The sequence below is a fragment of the Ovis canadensis genome, chromosome 1 (genome assembly GCF_042477335.2).
Source record: "Ovis canadensis isolate MfBH-ARS-UI-01 breed Bighorn chromosome 1, ARS-UI_OviCan_v2, whole genome shotgun sequence".
NCBI lineage: Eukaryota > Metazoa > Chordata > Mammalia > Artiodactyla > Bovidae > Ovis > Ovis canadensis.
The window spans coordinates 167,485,859-167,508,766 of NC_091245.1; the positions used below are offsets into that span (position 1 = coordinate 167,485,859).

The 22,908-nt window shown below is 39.9% G+C and overlaps 2 protein-coding genes across 2 annotated transcripts in view; one reads left to right on the forward strand and one right to left on the reverse strand.

The window, feature by feature from the left end:
* The window catches only part of CMSS1 (cms1 ribosomal small subunit homolog), a 398,161-nt gene that overhangs the window by 122,778 nt on the left and 252,475 nt on the right, over nt 1–22,908 (forward strand). The window lies entirely within an intron of this gene.
* Nucleotides 1–22,908, reverse strand: part of FILIP1L (filamin A interacting protein 1 like) — a 312,163-nt gene that overhangs the window by 114,129 nt on the left and 175,126 nt on the right. The window contains exons 2-3 of the mRNA XM_069551097.1: nt 1,699–1,951; nt 792–965 (exon numbers count right to left, since the gene is read on the reverse strand). Of these exons, the coding sequence (XP_069407198.1) occupies nt 792–965; nt 1,699–1,941 (417 nt within the window). The 5' untranslated portion in view covers nt 1,942–1,951. The remainder of the gene's footprint in view (nt 1–791; nt 966–1,698; nt 1,952–22,908) is intronic.

Below are 22,908 nucleotides of genomic sequence, written 5' to 3' on the forward strand. Positions count from 1 at the left end.
CATTTTCCATCAAGGTCTCAGAGGAAAATGGAAGAATAAACTAAGGATGCAAAGGAGTTTCAGAAATGTCAGCAAGTGAAAGAGCAAGCAGTGCCGTATCTTCGTGCAGTGGTGGGCGTGTAGAAACTGTTCATCTTTGCCATTGTCCTTGCTGGGCACACTTGGCGGGGGGCAAAGTCTTCGCTGTCATCAAATTATTGAAAGAGAAAGAGGATATGTACTCATCTAAAATGTATACTGCCTAAAACTCTGTTTCTTGGACAGTTCTTCAGATCATTTCCATTCAAGCTCAGAATTTCTATGACATAATACTCCAGTGTTTTCAAATAAATTAACCTCCATGGTTGAACTTTATCTGTTTTTTATTATTGCCTTCAGATCTGTAAAAGAAGTACAGACCTGTGTGTGTGTGTGTGTGTATGTGTGTGTGTGTGTGTGTGTCTGGGTCCAAGTGTCTGTGTTTCTTTGCGTGTGTGTGTGTGTATGTGTCCGTGTTTGTACAAGGAGGGGGAGAGAGAAAGAGAGAGGAATTCTGTTGCATTTATTAGGTTTTAGTCTGATGTCAAGAAACAAACCCAGTGAGAACATCCTGCTTCCTGTCCATGATTTATTCTCCTTTTCTTTCCTGTAGAGCATGTAGTGTTTATCTTCCTTGGGTAGGTTTTAAACATACAACTATAAATAACTGAAAAAGGAGTTACATGTCCTGCTCACCTGCCAGGCCCAGTGCTTTACTAGCTGGTGAGCTTACTTCATCTCCCTAGGTGCACTCTCCTGATTATAATACATACCTCATTCATTGGTTTCTCATAGATGTCCTCCTGCCAAGGGGCAGATTTTGCTTGAAAAGCATCTCGCTGGAGAGCTTCTAGCACCTTTTTTGGAGTGACAAACCCATACTGAGCTTCCAGCAAAGCCAAGTCCATTTTTTCAGCCTTTAAAACGCCTATGACTTCATCTCGAGCCTGTAGGAACAAAAAGCATTTCAGAAAGCCCACTTTATCTACGAGCAGTCTCTGCAAGTGATTTTTTGTGTTGAGTGTTTCTTCTTATTTCTTCTCTTTCAAATATAAACATCATATTCTGTTATAGCACCTTTTACAAAAGGTAGCAAAATTATGTCCCTTTATCCTTCTTACAATCTAGTTACACATGAATAATGCTTTTTTTTTTGTGATAACTAGACAACATGGAGAGAATTCTCTATTTTTCATTGTGTTTGACAAGTAGATAACATGCTATTCCTCAATGGACTGGTATTTTCATATTCAGGGATATGAAATAAGATTGTCCTGTGTGTATAGCAGCTGTTCATGTTGTGTAGGTTAATAATGCTGGGGCAAATCTCGGAGCCAGTTCACGTGAGGTATAAAAGCACCTACTGTCATTTAAAACTGACCCAGAAGTCATCAGCTATTATTGTTACCCTTCCGAGCCTGAGCGCTGAAACAGCCTGAGTGGAGGATATGACCTTTCACATGTGCATGCCAATCGCATGTCATCATGACAGCCCTTTTAGATGTGACTAATTACTCTTCGTGTTGCCAGAAGAGAATTCTGTGTATGTGTCCTTACACTTTGCTTTCATGTGCGTACAAGTGTGAAGCACAGATAGCTATGTCTGTGGCAGCCTACACAGCAAATTCATAAGCAGCCTTCCCCAGGAAGCATGAGGACAATGATTCTAAGCCAGCTGACCTGCAGTTCCCCCTCCAGAATGCTGAGAAGAAATAAGAGGTCATCTCTGGAGAGGTCTTCTCCTTGGTGGCCGTTACCACTGTGTGACTTAGGATATGGAAGGATTGCATCCGACTCCCTGGTGGGGTCTTTGTCTTGCTGTCTCTGCTTCTTGTCCTCAGGCCCTTGGAAACTGTCGTCTTTTCCAGGCCTTGGAAATTGCTTTGGGGCTGAGCCCTCCTTGTCACTGCTTTTGGAACGCATACTTTAAGGGCTGGAAAGAAGAAAGACAATTTGTAACGCTTAGTGGAAGTGGAATTTTAATAAGAGAACCTATTACTGCTTTGACAAGTCTGCACTCCTGTTATATTTACCACAGCCAAAGACTCAATCTTTCTGAAGTCTACAGCACAGAAGGGTATTAGCAGATTCATAAATCACAGTCTTATTTACACTTCTGTTTTTAAAATCAACATTTAAAAAAATGTGTTCTGCTTTGATTAAGGCCACTTATGTCCAAGGGTAAACAGACTGTATTTGAACTTCATCCGCCAGGCATTCCACCTGAGGGACCTGGGTCATACTTCCAACCTCGGCTTAAGTGCTTACTTAAGACGTACTTAACATAATTATAAAATGGTAAATTTACTAATTATTCCAACTTTCTGCAGATTCACAAGGTGGTTCCACAAGGAAACCTTTGTGGAACTTAAAAAAATGTTTTTAAATTTCTTAACCTTTGGTGCTTTAAGATAGAATTATCAGAATTACTGCTACAAAATACTTTGGGTTATTTTGTTATGATGATAAAGTCTAATATTAAAGGAATGAAGGCTTGGTTCCTGGCTGCATCCCTGACATTCTGCTAAAATTCCAGAACCGTCCTTGGATAAGTCAAGGGTTTGTATTTAGAACCCTTATCTCCAAAATAAGAACCCTAGTGCCTATGGTAGTTGATTTTTATGAAAACAATATAAGATAAAGTAATATTTAAGGAACAATTTTAGCTGTACATCTTATTATATAGGTATTGAAATTAATTTACAATAGCACAATAATTTGTTCCACTTTTGAGGTTTCTAATGAAAAAAGAAAATATCAATTGAACTTACAGTCTACTTCAGTGATGTTCAAAAAGATTGTTAATTTTACTCATTCCTACAAGTCAAGAAACTATCATCATCATTGGTGCCTTGCTTTTCATTTGTAATAATATTTCTTTAAAAATCAGAAGGGGTGGAACTTCCTTGGTGGTCCAGTGGCTAAGAATTTGCCTGCCAATGCAGGGGACATGGGTTCACCTGTCTAGGAACTAAGATTCCACATGTTGCAGGGCAGCTTAACCCGTGTGCCACAACTACTGAACCTGTGCACTGCAACTCCTAAACCCCGCTCACCTAGAGCTCAGGCTCTCACAATAAGATAACCTACTGCAACAGGAAGCCCAGAGTATCGCAACAGGAGAGTAGCCCCCACTCACCACAGCTAGAGAAATCCCGCGGGCAGCAATGAAGAGCCTGTACACTGCATCAGAGACCCACTACAGCCAAAATTACATTAAAAAAAAAAATTCTAGAGGGAATTTCCTGGTGGTCCAGTGACTAGGGCTCTGGCTTCCACTGCAGGGGGAACAGCTCTATCCCTGTCTGGCAAACTAGGCATGGCCAAAAAGAAAAAGAAAATCTGGAAAAGTTCAAGCATACAGAGAAGTATGAAAATATAATGAGTCACTACATGCTACCACACAGATATGTAAAATCTCCATTTATTATATATTTGGGTAATATCTTACAGATTAACCCAAACAATCCCATACATTAGAAAATAGCTTTTTAAGTAAAATATTATAGAGTAGAAGCCCTATGTATGTCTTCCTTAACCCACTTCCTACATATCCGACCCCATAAGTAACCATCTTGAATTTGGTGTTTATTCTTCCCATGCATGTTTTATACTTTATATTTTTAATGCATTTTAAAATATATTTATGTATATATATAAATTATATACATATAAATATATAAATTTTATATATAACGTATTATATATGTTAAAATATATATTGCTGAGCCATTTATAGTTTTACTTTACAGATTTTCAAACCTAATGTAAACAGCACATTGAGTATAGCATTCTGAAAAGTTTTTTTTGTACTGTGTTTTTGAGATTCTTACTTGTTCCATTTTACTTATTTTACGTATTTGACTGCTATATGATATTACACTGTATGAATAATCCACCATTTACTTATCCATTTTACTGTATAATTTACATGTTTTTTGTGTTAGGAAAAAATGCAGCTGTGAACATACTTTTACATTTTCTTCCTGTGTACATGGTATTCTTTATGGCATAAGAGTGGGATTTTTGGACTCTGCTATATTGTGTTCTCAACATTACTAGGGATTACTGCTCTCCTGAGTGGAGTACCAGTTTATAGCAGAGTATAAGTGTTCTCCTTGCTCTATATCTTCATCAACATGTGCTATTATGGAATTTATACCAATATGATAAATGAAATAGTATCTGATTTGCATCCTAAATTCATAAGAGCAGCATCTTTTTATGTGTTTAGATGGCATTGGAGTTTCTTCATAAATTGCTTGTTCATAGTCTTTGCCCATTTTCCTTTTGTAAATATTAGTTGTCTTTTTCTTATGAATTTATAGGAATTCATTACATATTCTATTGTTTTGCTGTTATTTCTTCTGATAGTAGCTTAAACATTTTCACTTTATGTCTTTTGTGGTAAAGAAGTTTTCAGTTTAATTTAATCAAGTTAATCAGTTTTTAAATCAGATCTTCATTTTTTAATTGGAAGATAATTGCTTTACAATATTGTGTTGATTTCTGCCATACATCAACATGAATCAGCCACAGGTGTACATACATCCCCTCTCTCTTGAACTTTCCTCCACCCCATCCCACCCCTGCAGGTTGTCACAGAGAACTGGGTTCGAATTCCCTGCATCACACAGCAAATTCCTGCTGGCTATCCGCTTCACACTTTGTAAAGTGTATGCTTCAGGGCTGCGCTTTCGATTCCTCCCACCCTCTGCTTCCCCTCTGCGTCCACAAGTCTGTTCTCTGTTTTTGCATCTCCATTGCTGCCCTGCAAACAGGCTCAGCAGTACCCTTCCAGATTCCATGTATATGCGTTAATACATGATACTTGTTTTTCTCTTTCTGACTTAACTTCACTCTGTATAATAGGCTCTAGGTTCATCTACCTCATTAGAACTGATTCAAATGCGTTCCTTTTTATAGCTGAGTGATATTCCATTGTGTATATGTACCACAACTTCTTTATCCCTTCATCTGTCAGTGGACTTCTAGGTTGCTTCCGTGTCCTATCTGTTGTAAACAGTACTGCAATGAACATTGGGGTACATGTGTTTTTTTCAATTATGGTTTCCTCAGGGTATATGCCCAGTAGTGGCATTACTGGGTCATGGCTCAGAGGTTAAAGTGTATGCCTCCAATGCGGGAGACCCAGGTTCAATCCCTGGGTCAGGAAGATCCCCTGGAGAAGGAAGTGGCAACCCACTCCAGTATTCTTGCCTGGAGAATCCCATGGATGGAAGAGCCTGGTAGGCCACAGTCCACAGGGTCGCAAAGAGTCAGACATGACTGAGCGAGATTATAATGGAAGTTTTATTCCTAGTTTTTTAAGAAATGTCCATACTGTTCCTCTTAGTGGCTATATCAGTTTACATTCCCACCAACAGTGCAAGAGGTTTCCCTTCCTCCACAGCCTCTTCAATATTTATTGTTTATAAATTTTTTTTTATGGTGGCCATTTTGACCAGTGTGAGATGATACCTCACTGTAGTTCTGATCTGCATTTCTCTAATTATAAATCAGTTCTTTCCTTTATAATTTGCATTGGAAACCAAAATTTGAGCAGTGGCAGTATAATAGAATGGTTAAGACCATGAACTCAGGAACCACTCTGCCTGAGTTCATATCTCTCCTCCATTACTTATTGGCTATAAAACTTTGGCAAGTTACTTGATACCTCTCTGCCTTTCTCATCTGTAAAATGAGCATGATAATAGTAGTATATCCATAACCTAAAGTTGCTGTGAGGACTAAATTAGTCAATCAATACATGTCATATGTTTAATACAATATTATCACCAAATAAACATTAGTTCTTATTATTAACATTATTAACTTTACTTTTATTCCCTCCAATTTTATAGTGATTCTGTACTACCTTTATAGTTAGAAAAAAATTTAAGAACTAAAGCAAGTTTATTTGATTATCTGTTTCATCTAATGAATTGTAAACCATGAATTCAGGGGGAAAAAAAAGAAGATTGAAAGAATGGTTTTGTGTCTTTCCTGGGTACTCTATTGAAGAAGTGACTCTTTCCAGTTCCACTTTGCTGGCACCACTTGAGAAATCAGAGTGCAGAACAGTTTAGGAGCCTTGAGGACTTCATAACCAACCAGCTAAGCGTCCATTCATCTCTCTACCCATCCTTCAACAAGCATTTATTGAAGTGTGTCCTGCACTAAATTGGTTATTTATGGTGTGACTGTCTTACTTTTCTTAATACAGGTGGTACACTTTTCAAGTGTAAAGTTATGGAAATAGTTTATAAATCTGGGGTCATGAAAAGTGTACTGAACTAGACAGAAGTCAGGTGAAAAGAATTCTATCACAAATCAGCTGTGGGACTTAGTTAAGACGTGACCCTCCCTGAGTGCAGTGTCCTGATTTGTGAGGTGAGGGGGGTGAGGAGGTGATCTCTATGACCCCCTTTCTCCTAGGATATATAATGATTCTTGCCACTTTCTTTTAGCATAGATTATCAGTAGTGTATTTAAAAGACATGGACTTGTGGGTCTGCGCCCTAGAGGAAATCCACAGAAATCTAAACACTGCATATGGATAGGCAGGAAACCTGTGTCTAATGGTTTTCACCAGAGTAGAAATCACAGTTAAAAGACAGCGCTTAAGGAAAGAATCCCAGAGTTAATTTTCAATGAGAATTCTTCAGTAGCCTCATCATAACAATCAGGCTGTAAAAGCAGAACTGGAAGGTGTTAGTGGCTTACCTGTTTATTATGTGTTTTGTCAGTAACAAACCAACTATCAAGTGATACTAGTGGGGCACCCTGCCTTAAAGTTACAGGGTCCATCTGGAGAAACTTAAAACATTTGCTGTCAAAGTTTTAACAAGTCATGTAGTATCTTTTCTCTGTAATTCATGTTCACTCTGACTTTCCTCCATCACACATTTAATTCCTCTATTAGCTGCTAGAGATCAGCAGTAATGGTGGTGGTGGTGGTGGTAATGTTGATGAAAGCTAATACTTACTGAGAAGTTACTACATGCCAGGCATTCTTCTAAGCATTTTACATGTGTTAACGCGTTCAGTTCTCCACAACGACCCCATGAAGTGTGGGGATATTATTATCTCTATTTACAGCAAAGAAAGGGAAGCACCAATGAAGGCTGCACAGCTAGTAAGTGGAAGAACTGGGGTTTGAATCCAGACAACCCGGCTCTACTACCTGTGCTCTTAAAAAGTCATGTCTCATGCTGTTATACTGTACTGCCAAAGCCAGGTGGTTATGAACACCCTGTCTGAGATGGATACAGACACCATGTGTGAAAAATGCTTGTAGCCTTGCTGAAGAGATTACTTATCAATAATTACAGTAGAGATGAGCAGTGATCTGTGGCAGTAGTTGTCACTGACTGTCCATTACTTGGCCTTCCCTGGTGGCTCAGCTGGTAAAGAATCAGCCTGCAGTGCAGGAAACCTGGGTTCTATCCCTGGATTGGGAAGATCCTCTGGAGAAGCGAACGGCTACCCACTCCAGTATTCTGGCCTGAAGAATTCCATGGAGTGTATAGTCCATGGGGTTGCAAAGAGTTGGACATGACTGAGTGACTTTCACTTTCACTCCGCTACATATCCAGGAAAGGACTTACTTATTGGAGAAATGCAAAGGCATAAAGGGAGTATATTTTTATGTAGGGATGGAAGGTTAGGATATATAGAATTTTTGACTGTAGAAAGCCTCATTATGTGTATATTTATGTGCTAATAAATAATGTTCCTATACTAGAATATTAATATATGCTATGTACCTTATGGGAGAAGGCAATGGCACCCCATTCCAGTACTGTTGCCTGGAAAATCCCACAGCGGAGGAGCCTGGTAGGCTGCAGTCCATGGGGTCGCTAAGAGTCAGACACGACTGAGCAACTCCACTTATGAAAACATATTCAAAAATAAAAAGGAAAAATATTAATAAAAAATAAGAAATCCAGTTTTTTTTCTCCCACCCCATTGGATTATCTTGATTACCTCAGAGAGATCATTACTCTGGCCTATAGGAATAATGGAGGGTTGTTAATATAGAGTAGATATGTTTAAAACACTTAAATATTATGTTCCATTTTGTTTATATAAATGTTCTCACATGAAGGACAAGGCCTTCAGTTTCTCCTATCTAATATTAATATCTAATACATTCAGATATTCTATCTAATACATTCAAGTGTCCCTTGGGATTTCTGACCTGGTGTTTCATACCTAATGGCTATTCAAGAAAATTACTGATTTATTCCTTCCACTTTGTGGCCTATCCACAATTTAGGGAACATTGCTAACTAACAGTGGCTCAAAACTCTGTAGGTCACTCTGCATTTTCAGTCATCTTGCAGCTCTCCTGGGTGTGAATGGGCTAAGATGGGCTCACTCCATATCTGACTCTCAGCTAGACAAACTTGATCTCAGCTGGATCATCTCATCTCTGCTCCACGTGGGCTTTCAGCCTCTGGTGGGCTGGATCAGGCTTCCCCGTAGAGCGGACTCAGGGCAGCATCCCAAGAATATGATGAACAGTGATCTGTGGCGGTAGTTGTCATCGACTCTCCCCTGCATCGCTTATTCTCCCCTACTCCAAGTCTTCAGTTTTTTTGGTAAAAGAGCATTACAAGGCCACCCCAAATTCAGGAAGTGGGGGAACAGATTTCACTTCTCAATGGAAGGAGCTGCAGAGTCACATTGCAGAGGACTGGGAAGAATTAACTGCAGCCGTCTTTGAAAAACTCATCTGTCACACTTACAGATTCATATTTCTGTGAAAATCAAATAGAAGCCTAGTTTAAAAGAAAGGTAAAATGTGTTTGATTCTTTACTTCTTTTAGTTTCCTGGAAGCGTAGGGTTATTTTTGTGATTTCTATGATGCATTCCTGTGCTTTCATGTTACCCAGGCAGTCAAATGTGGAACAATAGCCTACTGATAAGAATCAACTTGTATTCTGTTACTATTCAATAAGGATTCCTCTGTCACCATTAATCTTATCCAAGGTATGCCTTCCAGAATTCCAAGATAATGTAAGTTTCTGTTTAGCAGGGTAGCTTGCTAAGCATTGCTCGTAAGTATGGCTCTTTGAGTGTAAGGCAACTCTGAACTACTACAGGGCTTCCCAGGTGGCACTAGTGGTAAAAGAATCCACCTGCCAATGCAGGTTAGACGTAACAGATGCCGGTTCCATCCCTGGGTCAGGAAGATCCCCTGCAGGCGAGCATGGCAACCCACTCCAGTATTCTTGCCTGGAGAATCCCCATGGACAGAGGAGCCTGGTGGGCTGTAGTCCATAGAGTCACACAGTCGGACACAACTGAAGCAACTTAGCATGGAGCACAAACTGCCACAGAAAACTGAGTGGATCTCCATATATGCACTGTCTTCCCTCACCTCTCATTCTTTTTTTTTTAAATTGAGTTATAGTTGATGTACAATATTATATGTTACAGGTGTAAAATATAGTGGTTCATCGTTTTTAAAGGTTGTATTCCATTTATAGTTATTATAAGATATTGGCTGTATTCCTCCTTACCTCATTGTTAAAGTGAGTTGAGTGAAATCCTCCAGGAGTGCACATATCATTTGCCAATGATAATATTTATAAGTGATTTTTTTTAAAAAAGGAATGCGCTGAAACATTTTTATGTTATGTTTATCCTTTTTAAATTGTTTAGAGTTTTTCTGAAACCATCTATCTTCTTTGGGGACTAGGGAAAATAGCTTCAGCATTCTTGCTGGTGCTCAGTTGGGTTTATGAACAGACTGTTCGTGTGCAGACTTTGGGTTGACTGAGGAGTGTGTGTCTCTGAGTGTTTACAGTGGTGGAGTTTCCTTACCCTTCTGCCAACAACCACAAAATGATCAGTAATGAGAAGTAATTAAGTATCAAGAGGAAGAAAACAAAGGCATGAATTTCATGATACTCTCATGCTTTGTATTATCAGTGACTTCATTGTTTCTCTTGGCAAAATTTTTATGCATCTGTGCTTGGCCCAGGGGTGCATACTGAGGAAAAGAAAAATTTTGTAATAGCAGCGGTGGTTTGGGATTTTCAGGTTACAAAGGGAAAAAAATGAAATGGAAAATTGCTTTTGTTTATAACAAATCATGATGCCTTACTCCTTTCATAACTGTCGCTAGTGACATAATGCCTGATGGTTTTGCAAAGAGGAAACCTGCCTAGTTGTCAAGTTTAACAGCCTAGTGTGTTGATTATTTGTGACTCTCAGAGCCATAGAATGGCAGCCCTCAGAAATGTAACAGAGTGATAGACTGGGAATCAGGAAACAGGACTTCTGATCTCAATTCTGCTTTTAATTAGCTAGGCTCTAGGTCGCAGCTCGTAAAATAAGGCTATTAGGCTGGGTTGGCCCCATGAGGTCATTCAGGATGAAATAAGGTTTCTTTCCCTTGACCTCTACCCTGGTCCTCACTCCCTAATGGGTCCCCCTTACTACAGAATTTGTGCCTGAGACTAGATGATCTCTGAGGTCCTGGGACTTCCCGCTTTAGAATTTTGTGCTTCTCTGTTTTCTTGTATCTATGGATACAAATACAGTGCAGTTGGCCCTGAGAAGCAGATTCTGCTTTGTTTTCCTATGCAGTGACCTCAGTCAGCTTTTCTTTGGCATAAGCTGGTTGAAATTGTGATATATTTTGGTAAGGATGTGTTCATGCAGAAGAAGGACAAACAGAATTTTTTGCAATTATTTACTTAATTTAGTTACAAGAAATAGCCAAATGTCAATTGAGGCCTGTTCTAACTACCACCTCCCCCACTGCGTACAAGCCTCTAGCCAACTCCTTACTATAAACGTTGAATTTTCATAATCATTCTTTCTTTGTATAACAAAAACTGCTTATTCTACATAATTGGATGCTACTTAGATGTAATTTAGTCTCTGCATACCTGTTTATTTCCATGTTTGAATGGTGGAAACAGGTTATTTGGCTGTATAAAAGAACTTCAGGATGCCTCAGTGAAAGAAATTGGTTGTGGTCTTGATCATTTACTATGATATCAGGGTAACCAATCAAAACTACTCCAATTTAAAGAAGAAAATAACAGTGATAGCTTACATTAATTCAGTACTTAGCAAATAAGTACTAAATGCTTTCTTTTGGTTAAACCCTGTAGTCTTCTCAAGAACTTTTTCTCTGTTTTGCAGTAGAAGAAACTGAGGCATAGCTGCTTAGTAACTTGCTGAAGGTCATACTGCTAGAAAGTAGCAGAGCCAGGTCCCAGCATGGGCGTCTGGCTTTAGAATTCAGCAAATCACTATGCTGTATCTACTTAGGGTCTCATAAAAAGGTATACTTAGTAAAGGAAAATATCCTGCTTCAACATTGTTATTCAATAAACATTTATGAACTACCCACTATATCAGTTATCATATTTGCTAATTTGTGCAGGCTTATTTCTGTATCTGGACTAATGTCTGTTTTGTTGATGGGGTACAGTTAATTCTGGCTACCCAGAATTACACAAAAATATGAATATTAATGAATTCACAACTTCTGGCCCTTTCAGCAGTTGGTCTATTCAGTAAAGATGTTTTGTTTTCATGCATCATTTACGTGCAGAAACTAAGCCACAAAGTGGCTTTTCTCAGACACTTTGCTGGCATCTTGGGTGTGGGCAGAGGGAGCATGGCAAGAAAGACTGTGAGATTATGGGATCAAATGGATCTGGATTTGAATCACTACTCCATCATGTTAGCTCTGTGGCCTTGAACAACTTACTATACCTCTGTGAGCCTTCAGATGTAAAATGGAGATAATGCCACCTGGTAATGAGTTTATCGTTCATGCTCTGTGAGCTTAGGGTCCCTGTTGGTCATGTCTGTCTCTGAAGTGTTCAACAGAGTTGGACCTCAGCAGGGATTCATTTGAATGACTGAATCATGCAGTCCTCAATAGAACCGATCAGCTCTTAAGTATCAGTAGGGACTGCCTCATAGTAAAGATGAGTCATCTGTGAACCATGGGCTAGAAATTCAAAAAAATGGTACTGAGAATCTGATAGAAGCAGCTAATGTGTGTAGACCTCTTACCACATGTCGGGTGCTATCATAAATGCTTTGTGTATGTCATCATTTAATCTTAAAGAATTTTACCCTTAGTAAAGACTGTAGGAAAGGGCATGGTAAAGCTAAACTAAGGGTGGAGACTCTCAAAGACAAAAATTAATATCAATATGAAGGTAATCCCCTTCATGAATCACCGCCTTGTAGTGGCAAAAGGGCATAGTGCTGTGCATGGCCACCTAAGAAAGATGGATTATAGTGAAGAGTTCTGACAAAATGTGGTCTGCTGGAGGAGGAAATGGCAGCCAACTGCAGTATTCTTTCCTGGAGAATCCCATGAACAGTATGAAAAGGCAAAAAGATGTGACCCTTGAAAAATGAGCCCCCCAGATCAGAAAGTGTCCAGTGTCCTACTGGGGAAGAGCAGAGGGCAATTAGTAATAGCTCCTGAAAGAATGAAGCGGCTGGGCCAAAGTGGAAACAACACTCAGTTGTGGTGAAAGTAAAGTCTGATGCTGTAAAGAACAGTATTGCATGGGAACCTGTAATGTTAGGTCCATGAATCAAGGTAAACTGGATGTGGACAAACAGGAGGTAGTAAGAGTGAACATGGGTATCTGAGGGAATCAGTGAACTGAAATGGACAGGCATGGGCAACTTTAATTCAGATGACCATTATATCTACTATTGTGGGCAAGAATCCCTTAAAAGAAATGGAGTAGCACTCATAGTGAACAAAGAGTTTGAAATGCAGTACTTGGGTGCAGTCTCAAAAATGACAGAATGATGTTGATTCATTTCCAAGGCAAGCCAATTCACAGTAATCCATGTCTATGCCCCAACCACTGATGCTGAAGAAGCTGAAGTTGACCTGTTCTATGAAGACCTATAAGACCTTCAAGAACCAACACTAAAAAAAGATGTCCTTTTCATCAAAGGGGATTAAAATGCAAAAGCAGGAAGTCAAGAGACACCCAGAATAACAGGCATATTTGGCCTTGTAGTACAAAATGAAGTAAGGTAAAGGCTAGCAGAGTTTTGCCAACAGAACACACTGCTCCTCGGAAAGAAAGCTATGACAAACCTAGACAGCATATTAAAAAGCAGAGACATCATTTTGCCAACAAAGTTCTACGTAATTAAAGCTCTGGTTTTGCCAGTACCCATGTACAATGTGAGAGTTGGACCATAAAGAAGAATTCTGCTGAGCGCCAAAGAACTGTTGCTTTCAAATTGGGGTGCTGGAGAAGATTCTTGAGAGTCCCTTGGACTGCAAGGAAATCAAACCAGTCAATCCTAAAGGAAATTAACCCTGAATATTCATTGCAAGGATTGGTGCTGAAGGTGAAGCTCCAGTACTTTGGCCACCTGATGGGAAGAGTCACCTCATTGGAAAAGACCCTGATGCTGGGAAAGGTTGAAGGCAAAAGGAGAAGGGGGCAGCAGAGGATGAGATGGTTAGATAGCATTACCTCACCAACTCAATGGACATAAATTTAACCTGACTCCGGGAGATAATGAAGGACAGGGAAGCCTGGTATGCTACAGTCCATGGTGTTGCAAAGAGTCAAACACAACTTAGTAACTGAACAACAACAATCAGGGTAGTGCTGGTACCTACACAAAGTTTAGTGTGTGTGTTTGCACACATGTGGGTGGAGAAGGGACACTCGGTCCCCAAGACTTATTAGAAAATTGCAGTTAAAGTCATTGAATTTTCAGAACCTTTATCATATATACCCTGACCCTTCATTCTATGTCACCCTCACCTCCCTGATTACAGGTTCACATGCATAAAATGAGTTCAACATCCACCGCACTCCTTTTTATTTGACAGCACCTTGAACAGTCCTTAGTCCTTTTTGTATGTCTGTGATATAATGCAGTGCCATTTAAACTCGTTTGTAGAAAGTTTAGGGGGTGAACTGTTTTGATGGCAAGATGGCTGCATAACGCACAGTGAGTCTGTGCCAACTGGAGGATGCTCTTCGCCAAGGGACAACCTTGAAAGTGATTCAGTGCCGTAAGTTTGAATGTGTTTAACATTTAGGGAACAGACTGTCGGCTAGCTTTACATTTCCACTTGGATTTCACCCTCTCTCTGTGTGGATCCATAAAGCTATAACTTAGTTCCCTGAAAGGAGAATGGAAAGAGAAGTAGTAAGATTATGGGGTTCTCAGCAGAGCTGGTTGAGCCCTTAATATTAACTGTCTCATGGTAAATGTGATTCATCTATGAAAATACTGGCTATAAATAGATGTTAATAGTGCTCAGTTGCAGATCAGCCAGGTTGTACTTGCATGGCCACATTTGGGAAAAAAATCCTGTTGAGTATTTTATTTGGTTTCTCTTAAAATGAAAAAATAAAAGTTTGTTTCTTTTATTGCCCTAGTCACCCACATTTGAAGACACTAAATTCAGCCAGCTACAGCAGAGCTATCTGATGGCTAAAAAAGACACATTGAAAACCAGATAACCTAATTTAGCAATGGTCCCCTTTATCTTTTTCTTCCATTTTGAGTAAAAGTCATTGAAACATTCCCTTAACAGTGTTTTTACTTGTAGGAAAGGCATGAATAGGGCTTCAGAGAGGGGAACAGAACTTGGGGATCTGTGATTCAGGTCCATATTCTTAAGAATCCTAACTCTTAAAAGAAATTCAGGATTACTTTCACATCAAATGTGAGGTTCAGAAGGCAGTGTAGTCATCTCATCCATCTTCCATAGTGTCAGTCACTTCAGTCACTCAGTCGTGTCTGACTCTTTGTGACCCCATGAACTGTAGCACACCAGGCCACCATGTCCATCACCTACTCCTGGAGTCCACCCAGACCCATGTCCATTGAGTCAGTGATGCCATCCAACCATCTCATCCTCTGTCGTCCCCTTCTCCTCCTGCCCCCAATCCCTCCCAGCATCAGGGTCTTTTCAAATGAGTCAGCTCTTTTCATCAGATGACCAAAGTATTGCAGTTTCAGCTTCAGCATCAGTCCTTCCCATGAACACCCAGGACTGATCTCCTTTAGGATGGACTGGTTGGATCTCCTTGCAGTCCAAGGGACTCTCAAGAGTTTTCTCCAACACCACAGTTCAAAAGCATCAATTTTTCAGCGCTCAGCTTTCTTTATAGTCCAACACTCACAACCATACATGACCACTGGAAAAACCATAGCCTTGACTAGATGGACCTTTGTTGACAAAGTCAACATAGTATCAGGCACTAGATATTTTCTATGCCCATCTACTCCATTGTTGCACATTGTCCTGTGCCCATCTATGCCATTGTTACACAGCTGTAAGTGAGGGCTTCCCTGGTGGCTCAGATGGTAAAGAATCTGCCTGCAATGCAGGAGACCCAGGTTTGATCCCTGGGTCAGGAAGATCCCCTGGAGAAGAAAATGGCAACCTGCTCTGGTATTGTTGCTGGAGAGTCCCATGGACAGAGGAGCCTGGTGGGCTACAGTCCGTGGGGTCGTGAAGAGTCAGACACGACTGAGCGACTAACATACACAAGTGTCTGAAAGTGCTTCCTTGTGAGCTGAAATACAGCTCCCAGGATCTTTATTCATTTATCCTTCTCCTGCCTCCAGAGCTAAGTCAAGCAAGGCTACTTCTCTTGCCACATTGTGGCCCTTCAGTGGGAAGTACTCTGTTCTTTTTTCCAGATGTAACATTCACCACATCTCACGTTGTATGGTTTAGTCTCCCTCATCCAACACACCATCTCACCACACATTTTGATTGCACCCTTAAGAATTACGCTTCATTAGGTTAGGCGTTTCTTAAAGAAATGCATAGAGTTGGGCATGATTTCCCAGATAATAAACACAACTAAACTAATGAAATAGTAAGAGTATATACTTAGGGAAGACCTCAGTCTTTTGATATTGGATCTCAGATAGATCTCTGATATTGGATCTCAGTATAGATCAATAATTTTATAGTAGGCATTTAATGAAGACTTATTCCAGTTTTGCTTACAGATGTGTGCTTGTAATACCTTTCATGTGTACATTGCTCTTTATATCAGTAAATAGATAATTATTCACCCTGTTTTTCAAGATGGGTTTGAGGTTCAGAAAGCTTAAATAACTTTGGTTAATAAACCTTGAGCCAAAACTGAAAACTCAGGCATTCTGACACCCCTTTCTCTCCAGTCTCATGCTAGATATATCAACACTGTACTTTTTTATAAGCTCGAATATGTTCTTTGGTTGCTTTTCCACAACGTGCTAGAGTCAGAGAAGCTGCTGTGCTGTAGATACAGAATAAACAGCCTGCCAATGGGGTCTAATAGAGCAGACTTACATCATGGCTTTTCTTAGCTGTGTGTTCTGAAGAAAGGACAAAAAGAAATATAAAAATCTCCAAGTATAAATAGTCGATTTATCCAAGTTTTCCATTACAAATCAGTGGCTCTTTAAATATTCTTTTCTCATTTAAGGTTGACACAGGGCTGGGAATGTTTTCCAGATCTTTGTGGAATAGAACAGAAGAAGAAAATTATTTTCATATAGTCCAAGTTAACTTTAAGTGCATTTTAAAATGCCACACTCCCAGCACTGGATCAGTGCTCTTGAAAATCATATGATTCTTTTAACAGTTTTCAAACTACATCACTTTTCATATTTCTTCCAAGTCTGCTCTCTGTTTTTTCTTAGAAGCATGGTGATATTGAGCCAGTCACTTAACCTTTCTGTTCTCTTTGAATTTTTGTCTCTTTGGCTCTTGGAACCAGTTTCTTCCAATCTCCCTCTTCTGAAACCCATTGGAAGTTAATGTGCCCTTGGTCATGACCAGATCCAGCCCCAGAAGCCAGAACTCTTGCCTACAGCTCTGTTGCTGCTTCCATAGCAACACTACATGTTCAACAGGCCAGCCCCTACTTCTTCCAGCCCTAGAAAGATATGAATCTTAAAAGATAAAAAATGCATCTTTGTAGAACCCAAAGTATCCCACAAATTTTTGTTGACTTTCTCGACCTCTTCCTCACCCATTAGTTGACAGTAAGTTACCCTGACTGCCTTTCGGCCTCCTCTTGGCTAGACCAACCTAGCATAATAAAGAGCTCAGAGATGAACGGGAGATTTGAGATCAAGAGTTTCCATCTATAGATTCCAAATGACATCTTTCCTTTTTCTTCTCTTATCTACTGGCCTGTGACTGGAATAGACCAACAGTGTGTTACTAAAACAAATGTTGCAGCTGGTAAAGTCCTAGAGCAGTACTCGACCTTGCAGCCGTTTTACTGCTCCTTTACCACATCTACCGTTACTTAGTCTATCTTGCTGTACTGGGGAACAGGTCCCTACTTGCCTCCCAGGCATTTGCGTCTAGTCTGGCTCATGTACGCTTGATCTTATTAGGGGGAAAGAGAGAAACTCAATTGGTAAAACTCCGATTATTTGCCACATTATATGACTCATGCTTTCTGTTCTTTACATCTCTTAAAAAAAAAAAATTAAACACATGGACTTGGTATTATTCTCCTTATTTTAAAAGATGAAAAGACTGAGACATTGAGAAATTCACAATTGAATAGAAATATAGGGTCAAGACTAAATACAGAATACCAATAAATGCTGTAAATAATGTCCAACGTACAAAGTGTGTTGGGAGCATTTGAGAGGAAATGTCTAACTGTGAGTGGAAGCACCTCAGAGATAAGTTGAGCCTTAGAGGATAAGAGTAGCTGGCTCATATGGACAGGTTGAAGGTGGATGAAGAACAGCGTGTGGCAAACATCAAGTTATTCCTTATGGCTGAAGTAAAGGAGAAGACCAGCAAGGAAGTTTGAATGTGTATTCTATGTATTAGATGTTAATAAAAAGTTATCGTTAATTTTGTTAGCTGTATTAAAGACATCGTATTTATATGAGAGAATGTCCTTTCTATTTTTCTAGATACGTAGCGAAGTATCCTACTGTCCTTCTCATATGTCCACATATGAGAAGACTGCAGGCCTAGGGTTGCAGACTCTAACATCTATGGAGGACAGACAGGCCTCAGATAGGAGTGACTCATGCACTTTACTTTTAAATATTTCAGAAAAAAGAAAGGCAGAGAGTAGAGGAAAAATAAGTTTGGCAAAAAATAAGTTTGGCAAAATTTTAATGGTTGTTTAAGGGTGGGTGAGTACATGGTCTTTGTTATATTCTTTTTACTTTCTATAAATTTGGAAATGTTCATGACTAAAGATTTAAATAGACACACACAGAGACATAGTGTTGAATACATAAACTTTTAAGAAGTTTCAAGAGGAGGGGAGCAAAAGGTACAAGGTAAAGAGAAAGAAGACACTAATTTGGGGGTGTCTGACAGAGACAGAGAAGCAGAAAGCTGAGCTGTGTCCCAGGAACCAAGAAAGAAAATGATTTCAAGGAGCAGAGAGCTGTTGTGACTTTTTTTTTTTAACAACATTGCCAGTGCTCAGAACAGTTTTGGAACTCTACTTTTGGAGTTTTCTGTTTTTTGGACTATCTCTCAGCCATGGCGAAATCTGGTTTATTGAAGGTGAATGTGACTTCTTACCACAGGGAAAAGTTCCTTGGAGCCAAATCTAGTGAATGAAGTCAGGATTTGGGTCCGCTAATACTGTTTTTGGTCAAAGAACGAATTGTGACCTTAAAATAATGAGACTGGGTTTTGTATGTGGTCTTTGAACCAGTTTTGAAAATGTTTCCAAAACCTGTCAGCCATGACGCATTATCAGAATAAGCTTCATATAGGAAAACTTTTGACAGAATGACACAGATGGATTTATAACTTCGAGCTTTTGTTTTGTTTTGAATATTCCAACTACTTTAGTTATATGTCAGATCTTTGGTGTCCCAAAGCTTCTGGTGGTTTTCTAGAATCAGAAGCTTCCGGACAAGCAAAAATGTAGGAGACGACATGGTGAATGGCAGGGGCAGGAGTGCAGGCTCTGGAGCTGGCCAGCCAAGCGACAGTCCTGTCTCCATCCCTTCATGCTGTCCAGTTTGGGGCAAATTCCTTCACTTCTTCAGGACTCTGTCTTTGCAGGGTTGTTGGGAGAGTTGGAGATAATACGTATAAAATGCTGTGCCCAGTGCCGCACATATGACAGGAACACGTGACTTATCTTGGTAGAGGCGTAGTGATACAATTTTATCTCTTGATTCATCAGACATACCTTTCCTCTTGGGACATCAAGTGAGATAAGAACATAACAAATGGATTTTTGCCTTTTAGCATCATGAGGAGAATATATTACTCAGCTTTACATCGCTGAAGGCAAGGGGAGTTCTTTTAGTCACTGCTAAACCTGTATTTTCAGAAAGTGTGTTATTCGGTTCCTTGCCAAGATGGAGATTGGCAAGCTGAAGAAATTGGAAACTGGCCAAGAACCAGTGCCTGTTATTTAGCAGAGAGGTAATAGGGAACTATGATCCTGCCAATCTGGAGGGACTTAACATAAAGTGACTAGCTTCTTGGTCCAAACTGGCATAACTGTTCTAAACAAGATGACGAAGGCTGCTGATTCAAAGGGGTAGGCTCACCCGAGCTCTTATTGGTGTGCCTCTTCCACCAACCAAAACTTTTAAATCTTCTCTAATACCACAGCAACATATAACTTACTGTGTTCCTGGCTGGTCACTCTGCTAAAGCACTGTAAATATACTATTCCCTTTGATACTGGAAACAGCCTATCAGCAAATACTACTATTAACCTGTGCTTTATTGGAAATTTAAATTGAAAGAGGTAAAGTCAGTCTGCCCCTAAGCCACAGAACACTACAGCAGGGCAGGAATTCCTGCTGGCTTTAGAACCCACCTAGTCTTTGCAAAGCTTCTGTTGCCTGAGTTCTTTCTCACTCAGAATAATGATCTGTGTAAAGGGGGAGGAGAAATCTCTTCAGTAATCATGGCATAAATTTGACTACACTGATAAAATAAAAAAGGGCCAGAGTCCTTTCATCAAAGACCTGCATGATGAAGCAGTAAGAGAAGAGAGCATATCTCCAGGGAGTAAGAAAAATTACCTAGGCTAGGTCGGATCTCAGATTGGAGCCCAATGTGAATCAAGTTCTTGTTCCTTCACAATTCTTCATTATTCAACTCAGAGCATCTGCCTACAATGCAGAAGACCTGGGTTCAATCCCTGGGTCAGGAAGATCTCCTGGAGAAGGAAATGGCAAGCCACTCCAGTATTCTTGCCTGGAAAATCCCATGGATGGAGGGGCCTGGTAGGCTACAGTCCATGGGGTCACAAAGAGTCAGACACAACTGAGTGACTTCACTTTCACTTTTCTGAGTATTAGCTTGGGAATTATGGAGCAGGAAGTCTGCTGTAGTCAGGAAGCATCAGGGAGCATCCACAAGCATCCAGACAACCACATGCAGCAGGGTGGACACTGGGCCTAGATAGTGTAACCTGGCCTAGATCCTATGAGCTTGGGTCGGACTAATTATCAGTGTTCTTTTAACTGGTGTCAGGACTCTCCTTGTGTCCTCTAAGAAGGGTTCACCAAGCCCCTAGTCACATTAATCTTATGAAAGTATGCATTTCCAGCAGTTTTTAATTAGGGAGACCCCTTCCAAGTCCTGTTGAATAGATTTGGACCTCAGACATGGGACATGGGACTGGGATAGATTGAGCTCAGAGGTACTACCCACTGTGTGTGGTTCCACATAACCCTTTGTTTGAAAGTGCCTAAGGCAGCCAAGAGTGTGTGTTGACCAAAGAGGGCGGCTTCTGCTAGGAGCTATAAGTAAATAAATGGATGTCAGAGCTTACAATTAAGGGGGGAAGGATGGGGGAAGAGACAAAGAATCACTACCCTCCCTTGAGCATGTTGCTTTGGGTATTTTCGTAATGATTGTAAAGCATTAACACCCAGACTAAACTAAGCTCTTTGTGTTCTTTGCAAGATGGAGAGCTTGCCAAGTCAGTTTCAGCATGCAGAGCCCAGACAATTATTCTTTTGGCATGTAGGGGCCACCCTTGTTTTTGCTGGGGGGTTGGAGGCAGATAGCCTATTGACACAGGAAGGTTTTATAAGGAAAAAGAAGGCAAATAAAACCCTGCATTTTTTAGAAAAGAAATTCCTTGTCACAGTTCTCAGCCCCTACCCTCTATGCTAAACCTCTGCCACAGAGCCAACAGAAGAAGCCCTTGGGCTCAGAAGTGCCACACACACTTCAAAGCCCACAGCATGTTACTCATTCATGGCTGTTTTCATTTCCTCCACTTAGCACTTCACCATGAAATTGTGTATTTCTTTTGTGAGTGTGTGCATGAAGATGGTTGATAGCTGTATTTCCAGTGACAACCATCGGAAAGATAAAGTTCTTGAGATTCCTTATGTGGAATATGCTTTGCAGTAGTGATTCTCAGCCTATGAACCCAGAACCCCTAGGAACTTTCAAAGTTGTCTAAGGAGGCTTCCAGTCATCTTCCAAAAGCATTGTGAGAAACCAAGTGTGATGTGTCTCCAGAATGGAGGCTGTTGTGATTGAGAGCATACAAGCCATTTAAAGGTTTTCTGAATTTGTTGTAGGCTTTTGTGGTTATGTCTTTCTTCATTCTGTGGATAGGAAAAGCTACAACTACTGTCCGTGGGGAATTAAGAAACTTTTTTTAATATGGAAAAGGAGTTATTCTGGAAAGGATGAGTAAAAAGCATCTGAACTTCTTTTTTGTAGCAGCTAAGCTAGAAGCTCCTGTTTTCTTGGTACTGAACCTTCTACTGCTATGTTTCCTGATCCTACATGGTTTCATGTCTGGATCAGAACCCCTTGTTGGTTGCATTTGCAGCTGAGAAGTGGACTGAAGACATTTGATCTTTCAAGTTGTTGATCTTAAAAACTATAAATGAAGTTTGTTTTAGTATAATATGAGAATTCATGCATCTACTCTCTTCAGTGCAAGCTACCATATACAAAGTAATTACTTTCAGGTGAGAAATTATTGCAGTTTAACTTGGTGGTGGCTACATGCTGAGGACTGGATCCAGAGTATTCTTATTTTTAGACTTTAGTAGGGACTGCTTCTTCCAGTGTGTTGGCTATAGTTTTTAAAATAGAAGTTTGTTGGCTCTAGAATATAAAGGACCAAATTGCCAAACATAGCCCCTTTCTTCATCAGGGAGTTATAGCATTCATTGCATAGGCGCTGACAAATGCCTGCCTTCTGCTCTGATTGATTTATTATCGTTGTATTTTTTTTCTTCTTCCTTTTCTGTCAGTATTTCCCTTTTCTAAATAAGAAGGAAAATGTCCTAATTAAAAAGCAATATATATTAAGCACTGAAAATAGGGACACAAACATAAAGAATAAAAAAATTCATCATTAATCCAGCCTTGCTCTTCATCTTGTACTGTAATTTCTTCTGCACTTTCTTCTCTTCTGTATCTATTATAATGTGCATGTTGTTTAGAGAATAGTATTCATTGTCATTTTTCCAAACCACAGTTTTTAGTGGTTGTATTTCATTATGTGACGGCATCGTTATTAATAACTATTCTCCTCCCGCTGGATATTTAGTTTACCATCCTCTTTTGAGTCCGTCCTTCCTCCTTCCCAACCTTCACTGTAGAAGCCTATATCCTATGGATCCAGAAAGGATCCAGAACTAACAAGGATCCTTGACCACTGTCTGGACTGAATGAAACTGGCTGGAATCTGTAAAAACTGGCTTTGGCTCAGAAAAATCTTTGTGTTTTAAAGTCATGATTTTGGCTTCTGCAGAATTTAATCACAGCTCATATCTGTTATTCTATCTCCTCTCTAAATTCTTTCCCCTTTACCAAATTCAATATATGAAAAATATTTGGATACTTTTAAGAAGGTAAAAAAATATAGAAATCATTAGATACTGTTAGAGTAGACCACTCTGCTGCC